The sequence below is a fragment of the Amblyraja radiata genome, chromosome 18, assembly GCF_010909765.2.
Source record: "Amblyraja radiata isolate CabotCenter1 chromosome 18, sAmbRad1.1.pri, whole genome shotgun sequence".
NCBI lineage: Eukaryota > Metazoa > Chordata > Chondrichthyes > Rajiformes > Rajidae > Amblyraja > Amblyraja radiata.
The window spans coordinates 1,637,383-1,648,257 of NC_045973.1; the positions used below are offsets into that span (position 1 = coordinate 1,637,383).

The 10,875-nt window shown below is 46.6% G+C and overlaps 1 protein-coding gene across 1 annotated transcript in view; it reads left to right on the top strand.

Annotated features, from left to right (window-relative positions):
* Positions 1-9,737, top strand: part of cacna2d3 (calcium voltage-gated channel auxiliary subunit alpha2delta 3) — a 437,296-nt gene extending 427,559 nt beyond the window's left edge. Inside the window, exons 37-39 of the mRNA XM_033036559.1 lie at positions 3,579-3,688; positions 6,712-6,794; positions 8,782-9,737. Coding sequence (XP_032892450.1) covers positions 3,579-3,688; positions 6,712-6,794; positions 8,782-8,874 — 286 coding nt within the window. The 3' untranslated portion in view covers positions 8,875-9,737. The remainder of the gene's footprint in view (positions 1-3,578; positions 3,689-6,711; positions 6,795-8,781) is intronic.
* Positions 9,738-10,875: the final 1,138 nt, after the last annotated feature.

Consider the following 10,875-nt stretch of genomic DNA (forward strand, 5'->3'; position numbering starts at 1 on the left):
TACAGAAGGTTACTGACTGAGTAGTAAGGTCATAAGTGATAGGAGCAGAATTAGGCCATTCAGCCCATCGAGTCTACTCCACCATTCAATCATGGCTGATCTATCTCTCCCTCCTAGCCCCATTCTCCTGCCTTCTCCCCATAACCTCTGACCCATGAGCAGAGCAGTCAGGGAGGAAGGAGCCTGCAGAGTAGCTGCAGTGCTGGCAAGTTTGTTGCTGCCAGGGATCTCTGAGCCATCGGATTAGTCTCTTACAAATATGACACAAAACATTGCCCTTCATACAAGTTATGTAACAAATCGCTAGTTGTTTGGGCAGTTAATTCTCCTTAGCTGAGAGAGAACAAACAAAAAGCCATTAGTTCGAAGTAACAAAATCCTGGAAGAATTGGCATTGTCTATGAAAGGCAGCAGCGGTTGGTCTGTCTGTCTGTCGGTCGGCTTACACTTTGATGCTGTGCATTAATGGGTTCTTTATGCGGATATGGCTGTCAGGAACCATCAATGATGGACTTCTGTCAATTGAATAGTTCCTGATTTTCAATGTCAAATCCATTCTCCAGCCTGATCTTTGTGGTCGATTCCTCTAGGTAAGTATAAGTAGATTATATTCTTTCTGGAATGCTGTAGAATTTCTACTATCTTTATTCAGAATACAATGCTTTCAACTCTGCTAAACCTGTAGAACAAGTAAGTAATTGTAAGATTATTTAATACCTGCGGCTGACATGCCAGGGAAATGCGTCTTTTCTGATTGTTTCTGAACAAGAAATGATTTAAGGACTACCCGGTGAAAAGATGTCAAAGGGAAAAAGGTTATTTTTAATAAACCCGTACTGAACGCAGTGAAGAAAGGAGCAATGTTACGAAAAGTCAGCTCGATCCTTGCGAGATGGCTGGATTTCATGGAATACTGAGGGGTATTAGCTCCAAGCAGAGTTTGAACAGAGTGGAATTGTTTTCTATGGAACGCTGGAGGTTGATGGGAGACCTGATAGATGTATATAAAATTATGAGAGGCGTAGACAGGATAGACAGTCACAAGCTTTTCCCGAGGGTGGGAATGTCACGGACTAGAGGGCATAGCGTTAAAGTGAAAGAGGGAAAGTTTAAAGGAGATGCAACAGGTATACGTTTTACAGAGAGAGTGGTGTGCTGAAGGGACTGTTTCTACCATGTTTCTTTCAATCAATTAATCAAAAAACCGCTTCAAACTTAATGTTTTTATTTATTTACACCAAATCTATCATAGTCTTGTTCACTTCAAACAAACCCCCAGAGCCTCCAGTCTAACCCGACAACCCGTATAACCAAAGATGCTGCCTGACCCACTGAGTTACTCCAGCACTCTGTGAAACGTCACCTATCCATCTTCTCCACAGATGCTGCCTGACCCGCTGAGTTACTCCAGCACTCTGTGTCTATCTTTGGAAAGTCCATTGTCCTGTATTGGAAATGCTACTTCCACCCTGCAACACAGTGAAAATGTCGACAAAAAAACCTCTTTATTTGCTCGAGTTGACTAAATATCGGAATTTCATAGAATGATGTATGTTTAAGGAAAGGATCCACGTTCCATTCTAGACTTGTGTGTACAAAATCATGAGAGGAATAGATCGGGAAAATGCCCAGAGTAGGGGAATCGAGGACCTGAGGACATAGGTTTAAGGTGAAGGGGAAAAGATTTAATAGGAATCTGAGGTGTAACGTTTTCACACAGTGGGTGTATGGAACGAGCTGCCAGAGGATGTAGTTGAGGCAGGCACTATCCCAACATTGAAGAAACTTTAAGAAAGCCCCGGCACGGTGGCGCAGCAGTTGCGTTGCTGCCTTACAGCACTTGCAGCGCCGGAGACACGGGTTCAATCCTCACCACGAGTGCTGACTGTGTGGAGTTTGCACGTTCTCCCCGTGACCTGCGTGGGTTTTCTCCGAGATCTTCGGTTTCCTCCAGCACTCCAAAGATGTACAGGTTTGTAGGTTAATTGACTTGGTATAAATGTAAATTGTCCCTAGTGTAGGATAGTGTTAGTGTACGAAGATCGTAGGTCGGTGCTGACTCGTGGGCCGAGCGGCCTGCTTCTGCACTGTATATCTTAACTAAAACAAACATTTTGACAGGTACATGGATAGGGCGGGTTTAGAGGGATATGGGCCAAATGCAGGCAGATGGGACTAGTGTAGCTGGGCATGTTGGTTGGTGTGGGCAAGTTGGGTCGAAGGGTCTGTTTCCACTCTGTATCACTCTTTGACTCTGTCACTCTATGACTATGTCACTCTATGACTACGTTACTCTTCTTTTCTTCTTCTTCTTGCGAATGAAACATAAACCAAAGGAATAGTTAGATCTGGCACCAGGTGTTGAGCAGCCAGGTTGTTGTCTCTGTTGGTGTCAATGTCTGCCAGGCCCTAACACAGCTCCATTTGGTGGGTGGTAGAGCGGGCACCCAGAGATGACACGGTTGGCTGTCTGTTGTTCTGCTCCACATTCACAGGCTGGGCTTTGGAAGAGGGAGTCCCCATCTCCACACGCTGGCATTGAAACGTCCAACTCCAGTACCAAGTCTGTTGAGCTTCACCCATGCTCCTCTGGGGAGCTCAGACACTGGACAGCTTTTATCTGGTGAAGAGATGTAGCTGTGTAATGGAGATGAGGTTGCCTTCCACTCCTGTGACCACTTGGTGGCCATCAAGTTAGCTTTTGTCTCAGTTGGCTGGATGGGTGGATGGATGATAGGAGTTGTTTTCCATGTGGAGCAAAGGGGTGACGGGACTTCAGTCGGGGTGGCCTCTTCTCTCTGCTGATAGCCTGATGGAGGAGGTGATCTGGGTCCATGGCACGACAAGATAGTGCCAGAGTTACTGCTTGCCTTCGGATCCCTGCAGGCGGAATGCCTGTAAGTATCGGGAGCTGCTCGACTGGAGTAGGTTGAAGGCACCCAGTGATGGTTCGCAAGGTGCTGTTCAGGCTCGTATCTACCAGGCTAGTATGTCTACCTCTACTCCATACGGGTGCGCAGTACTCAGCTGGGGCATACACAAGGGCTAAGGCACACGTGCGGAACATTGATTCCTGCCAGGAGTCGGATGAGGCCGTTATGTGCCAGGACCTTGTCGCTGAGACCAGCCAGGTGTTGACAAAATGTTACTATATGACTCCGTTACTATATGACTCTGTGACTCTGTTACTGTGACTCTGTTACTGTGACTCTGTTACTCTGTGACTCTGTTACTCTGTGACTCTGTTACTGTGATTCTGTTATTCTGTGACTCTGTTACTCTATGACTGTTACTGTGATTCTGTTACTCTGTGACTCTGTTACTCTATGACTCTGTTACTCTATGACTCTGTTACTCTATGACTCTGTTACTCTATGACTCTGTTACTCTGTGACTCTGTTACTCTATGACTCTGTTACTCTATGACTCTGTTACTCTGTGACTCTGTTACTCTGTGACTCTGTTACTCTGTTACTCTGTGACTCTGTTACTCTGTGACTCTGTTACTCTATGACTCTGTTACTCTATGACTGTTACTCTGTGCCTCTATGACTAATGCTTCTTTGCTTCTGCCACAGGTCATTTGTGATCCAGCAGATTCCAAGCAGTAACCTCTTTATGGTGGTGGTGGATGCCAGTTGTGACTGCAACATTGGACCAGTTACCATGGACCCCATTGAAATTATATATATCCTTTAACACAGGCAGTGCCTTTACTGGGCTTTTAAACAGTCTTCATGTTGTGAATGGGGCAGCATGATGGTGCAGCGGTAGAGTTGCTGCCTCACAGTGCCAGAGAGCCGGGTGTGATCCAGACTACGGGTGCTGTCTGTATGGAGTTTGTATGTTCTCCCCATGACCTGCGTGGGTTTTCTTAGAGATCTTCGGTTTCTCCCGCACTCCAAAGACGTACAGGTTTAATTGGCTTGGTATAAATGTCAAATCGTCCCTAATGTGTGTAGGGTAGTGTAGGGTAGTGGTTCGTTTGTCCGCACGTGTGTCAGACGACGCATAGCCCGCTGTTGGCTTCCGTCGGCATCCAACATGTTGACAGAATTGGTCGCCCAACGCGTCACTGAGTGCATCGTGTCGTTGTTTCCGGGGATCGCCACGAGGAGGCTTCTGTCATCATCCTCAGGATAGTGCTAATGTGCGGGGATCGCTGGTCGGCCTGGACTCGGTGGGCCAAAGGGCCTGTTTCCCCGCTGTATCTCTAAACTAAACTAAACTAAACTAAAAACAAAGCATGTTTCCTGGCAAGCCAAAATACTATCACAGATGTTTTATAAAAACACCTGTGCAGAACATATCTGTGTGTGTGTGTGTACAACGCATTGCACATGGAACTTGGCAGCAGATACAACTAGTACATAGCTGGCTTGGAAGAGACCCAAGCAAGTGTCACGTCTTTGTTTCTCAACACTTTCTTCCATTTCATTTAAATTTAATTTGATTGAGAAATTATTTTTCCCTAATTGGATACTGTTCCACTGTGTTTTGCAATAAGAATTTCAAAATGACTCTTGGGCATATGTCAGTTTAATTTATGCTGGAGAGGTAAGGTCCAATCTTTATCTAGGCCTCGCAAAAACATTTCAGTCTTTCACCATAAACTTGAGCCTTCAGTTTCATGAAATATAGAACATAGACCAGGCCCTTCAGCCCCCAATAGACCAGGCCCTTCAGCCCCCAATAGACCAGGCCCTTCAGCCCCCAATAGACCAGGCCATTCAGCCCCCAATAGACCAGGCCCTTCAGCCCCCAATAGACCAGGCCCTTCAGCCCCCAATAGACCAGGCCCTTCAGCCCCCAATAGACCAGGCCCTTCAGCCCCCAATAGACCAGGCCCTTCAGCCCCCAATAGACCAGGCCCTTCAGCCCACCATAGACCAGGCCCTTCAGCCCCCAATAGACCAGGCCCTTCAGCCCCCAATAGACCAGGCCCTTCAGCCCCCAATAGACCAGGCCCTTCAGCCCACCATAGACCAGGCCCTTCAGCCCCCAATAGACCAGGTGCTTCAGCCCCCAATAGACCAGGCCCTTCAGCCCCCAATAGACCAGGCCCTTCAGCCCACAATAGACCAGGCCCTTCAGCCCACCATAGACCAGGCCCTTCAGCCCCCAATAGACCAGGCCCTTCAGCCCACAATAGACCAGGCCCTTCAGCCACAATAGACCAGGCCCTTCAGCCCACAATAGACCAGGCCCTTCAGCCCACCATAGACCAGGCCCTTCAGCCACAATAGACCAGGCCCTTCAGCCCACAATAGACCAGGCCCTTCAGCCCACAATGTTTGTGCCACCAATTCCAAATGTGCTGAGGTATTATTTTTAAATTCACCCTCTTTTGATATACATTATGACATAAAAGCATGAATTAGTTTGTAGGGCCAGGGCATTTGGCAAGCAGTAAATCTGGGTTCATTATTGTTATGTGTCACATGCAAAGGGACTTGGGAATGCTGGTGCAGGATTCCCAAAACGTTAATCTGCGTTAATGTCGAATCTGTAACAAAAAAGACAAACTCAACGCTAGCATTTATTTCAAGAGGGCTTGTATACACAAACAGGGATATAATGCTGAGGCTCTATAAGGCGCTGGTCAGGCCACATTTGGAATATTGTGAGCAATTTTGGTCCCCGTGTCTGAGCAAGGATGTGCTGGCTCTTGAGAGGGTCCAGAGGAGGTTTACAAGAATGATCCCAGGAATGAGTGGGTTAACCTATGATGAGCGTTTGTCGGCACTGGGCCTGTACTCACTGGAGTTTAGAAGAATGAGGGGGGACCTCATTGAAACATACTGAATAGTGAAAGGCCTGGATAGATTGATGTGGAGAGGATGTTTCCACTAGTGGGAGAGTCTAGGATTAGAGGTCATAGCCTCAGAATTAAAGGATGTTTTAGGAAGGAGTTGAGAAGAAATTTCTTTAGTCAGAGGGTAGTGAATCTGTGGAATTCTTTGCTGCAGAAGGCTGTGGAGCCCAAGTCAGTGGATATTTTTAAGGCAGAGATAGATAGATTGTTGATTAGTACGGGTGTCAGAGGTTATGGGGAGAAGGCAGGAGAATGGGGTTGGGAGAGAGAGATAGATCAGCCATGATTGAATGGCAGAGTAGACTTGATGGGCCGAATGGCCTAATTCTACTCCTGTCACATAACTTTATGACCCCCCTCGAGTCTAGTCTTTCTCAATGTATAACCCCCCCCTCATGTCTTCCCCCAAAATGTCTCCCCTGTGTCCCACTTGATGTGCACCTATTTCTCCCTCTCCCACCCCCCCCCACACCCCCCTCTAGGCCCATTCCTTCCTCTAGCTTCACAATTTGCAACTCTTCCATCCTTTTATTTCACACCTTCTGTCTTTTCATCCCTGGCCTCACCCATATCATCCCCCTCCCCCGCCTCTTTCAACCTATCACCCGCCAGCCTTGACCTGCTTCTCCTCTCTTCCAGCTTTCAACCCTCTCTCTCTCTCCCTCTCTCCCTCTCTCTCCCTCTCTCTCTGTCTCTCTCTATCTCTCTCTCTCACTCCCTCCCTCTCCCTCTCTTTCCCCCCTCTCTCTCTCTCTCTCTCTCTCTCTCTCTCTCTCTCTCTCCTTTTCCAATCATTTGTCTTGCAGTCACTAACATTGGGTAAATGTTATAACCCATTCAGAATTGGCATGTGTGTGTGTGTGTGTGTGTAACCGTGTGCCTTAACTACAGTGAACATAATGAATCTAAGAAATGTGATACTCTCAGATCACGCAAAATCAGAAGACGCCCTGATTCCTGCCACCCATTCCATGCTGAGGTAAGTCCATCTTTGTCTAACACATCATTTAAGTGGCATCACAGCGCCGGAGACCCAGGTTCGATCCCGACTACGGGCGCTGTCTGTATGGAGTTTGCACGTTCTTCCCGTGACCTGTGTGGGTTTTCTCCGGGAGCTCCGGTTTCCACCCACACTCCAAGGACGTACAGATTTGTAGGATAATTTGCTTTGGTATGATTGTAAAATTGTCCCTAGTGTGTGTAGGATAGTGTTAGTGTGCATGGATCACTGGTCAGCATGGACCCGGTGGGCCGAAGGGCCTGTTTCCACGCTGTGTCTAACTAAACTAAAAGAGACATCACGTCATTGTTAACCTCTTGTTCTTTCACTATTGGTACGTTTTAATGAGGATCTCCCTCATCCTTCCAAAATATTAAAAGGATATCATCTTTAATTGGTGGCAGGAAGCAGATGATAACGTTAAACAAATCTCTTCTGCCTGCATATCATCCATATTTCTCCACTCCCTGCATATCTAAAAGCCTCGTAAACACTACCATCATTCCTGCTCCACACCACCCTTGGCACCCACCTCTCTCTCTTTGAAGAAAGGTCATGACCTGAAACATCATCTGTCCACTGCCTCCACATTGCAGCATCTGTGTCTCATTATAATGGATTCTAATCTCGAGGGCGGCACGGTGGCGCAGCGATATAGTTGCTGCCTCACTGCGCCAGAGACCCGGGTTCGATCCTGACTACGGGTGCTGTCTGTGTGGAGTTTGTACGTTCTCCCCGTGACTTACGTGGCTTTTCTCCGGGATCTCCAGTTTCCTCCCACACTCCAAAGACGTACAGGTTTGTAGGTTAATTGGCTTCGGTAAAATTGTATATTGTCCCTAGTGTGTGTTGGATAGTGTTAAAGGGCTGTCCCACTGCGGCGACCTAATCTGCGAGTTTAGAAGAGTTTGCCCTCGACTCAAACTCGCAGCATGGTCGACACGTGGTCCTAGGAGGTCCTAGGAGGTCACTGGAACTCTCCTTCATGCTCGAGGGCAGTTCCCGAATACTCGCGGCCTCAGCTAGGTCGCGGAAACATTTTCAGCATGTTGAAAAATTTTCCATGAGTAAAAATTGGTCGGCATGGTTCTTTTTGACTCGTAGTGCAGTGGAGTGGGGTCGTGTGTAGTTACAGGCAGTCGAGGGCAGCCGTAGGCAATCTCCTTCGCTGACCGGGCATTTTAATTGGCTCATTGGAGTTTCAGGACCAAGGAAAACCGACCGGTAGGTAAAATGCCCGTTAAACTTTATTAAACATTGTCTGACTTCTTAAAAGTGTCTCCACTCCTTCTCACCCCCTTCTCCCCCCCCTTCTCTCCCCTACTCTCTCCTTCTTTCCCCCTCTCTCCCCTTCTCTCCACCCCCCCCCCCCCCGCCCCGCTCTCTAAAGGACTTACCGTACACTGTGCACTGTACACTCTTCTGAACTCGTGGATTAGGTCGCCGCAGTGTGGCAGCCCATTTAATGTGCGGGGATCGCTGGTCGATGCGGACACGATGGGCCTGTTTCCGTGCTGTATCTCTAAACTAAACTAAACTAAATTAAAAAATGATTACTGTGTAGGAAGGAACTGCAGATGCTGGTTTAAACTGAAGATAGACAAAAATTGCTGGAGTAACTCAGCGGGACAGGCAGCATCTCTGGAGAGAAGGAAGGGGTGACGTTTTGGGTCGAGACCCTTCTTCAGTCTTCAGACAAAAAAGAATTAACACTTAGCAGTAACACAAGGCAATTTGCTCGCCCACCTGAACATCCACCCACCCCCCCACCTAAGCACCACCCCGCCCACCTGAACACCCGCCCGCCCCCCCACCTAAGCACCACCCCGCCCACCTGAACACCCGCCCGCCCCCCCACCTAAGCACCACCCTGCCCACACGCCCACCTTCCCACCCACCCGCCTGTCCTGTTGGTAATCGCTTGTGCTCAGCCTTGTCTAGACTAACGAGGTTCCATCATTTGCAGGAGAACGCACGTGAGTGTGGAGATGGCCTGGCCCTTCAGCCTTGCCCTGCAGTTCTCATGCTATCCCTCATCCTAGCATTGTGCCAGAGGTGACAGAGACTCCAGTGTCCACACTGTGCAATGGTGAATGAGAAAGTGAAGGACACCGTTGAAAAGAAATGTCACCGTGTGGCAAAGCCCTTCTATATTATACTGAACATTAGAACAGGAAACGGCTGCTGAAGATACAGGACAAGCAGACAGCAGTTAGCACAAGATGTGCATCTTATGCAGAACACATCCAGGTATAGTCATCAACTGTCAGACTATCACTTTGCAGCATCATGGTGATTGATTGATTGATTATTTTGGGCCTTGCCTTCTCCAGCAACAGATTGGACATGTTTGTGTACATTTTTAAATAAATGATCTTTTGACCACAGCAGGTTTGCTGTCGCATGGACAACATTTTTCTTGTGCCAGTTGTTAACTGTTTCATGGTTTGCATTATCTGTTTATTTCTGCATATCACTTGTATGCGACTTTAATATAAACAAAACAAGTTGTTTCTGTACAGGAAAAAAAAGACTGTTTACAGTGTTAACAAATGTTCAATAGTTGCTTGAGTCCCGATAGAACTAGATAAGGAATGCAAACTCTGCTTTTCAATTCAAAAATAAATGAAATTATTATTGCATCAACTTTTGTTTCGTTTGAAATGTTTATTGGTTTAAACTAGCAACTTGCTGCTTTAAGGTAGGTCGACATTTCTATGTTCCTGAGGCTGGGAATATTATAGCAAGAATAATTCTTAGTGAATCTTAACAAACGATTCTTTACAGCTTTCTGAATGTGCATGGTCTGTATGATATGTCATGTGATATTCAATATTATAACAGGAATCTTGGAGAATTGTACGAATATACAAAGAATATTTGATCACTCACATATCTGAATAAAGCAAAATATTGTGATACAGGTACTATTGAATATTTTTTTATTTTAATACAGAACGCTGCAGCATTTTTATGATGAATAATAATTGGTGATGAAATCTCTGGATATTGTGTGGAATACAGGTAAACACCTGTACCTGCTGCCTCGCTGCTCCAGAGGCCTGCTTTCCATCCTGACCTCAGGCGCTGTGTGTGTGTGTGTGTGTGTGGAGTTTGCACCTTCTCCTTGTGACCGCGTGGGTTTCCTCCTGGTGCTCCGGTTTCCTCCCACATCCCAAGGACGTGCAGGCAGGTCTGGTAAATGTAAATTGCCCCTAGTGTGTCGAGAGTGACTGAGAGAGTGGGATAACATGGCACTAATGTGGATAGAGTCACAGAGTGATACAGCGTGGAAACAGGCCCTTCGGCCCAACTTGCTCACACCGGCCAACATGTCCCAGCTACACTAGTTCCACCTGCCTGCATTTGGTCCATATCCCTCCAAACCTGGCCTATCCATGTACTTGTCTAACTGTTTCTTAAACGGTGGGATAGTCCCAGCCTCAACTACCTCCTCTGGCAGCTCGTTCCATACACCCACCACCCTTTGTGTGAAAAGTTTACACCTCAGATTCCTATTAAATCTTTTCCCCCACACCTTAAACCTATGTCCTCTGGACTTCGATTCACCTACTCTGGGCAAGAGACTCTATGTGTCTACCCGACCTATTCCTCTCATGAATGGGTGATTGATGGTCAGCATGGACACGTTGGGCTGAAGGGCCTGCTTCCAATGTATTCAAGGGATCAATGAAACATTCTTTATACTGCCCCACAGTGGATCAAAGACATATCAATGTTTGCTTTCCTGTATATAAACTCTCCCCAGCCCTGTACTGATTTGTTTAAATTATATTATAATCTATTGTGAAATAGTGAAATAATAGATTCATATTGTGGAAATGCAATGTGCTGTGACATATCATATCTATAACAATGGCTAAAACTGCTGTTGATACTTCCTAAAAACCTTCAGGAAATTATAACGTGTAAGTTCCCAACAGTCCCTAATCTGAAGAGGAATTTGAATTCAAAATTCAATCTGTTTGACTTTTTAAATGAAAACCTTTACAGAAAAAGAATGCATGTTAGGATTTGTTCTTGCCATTCATTTTGGTGT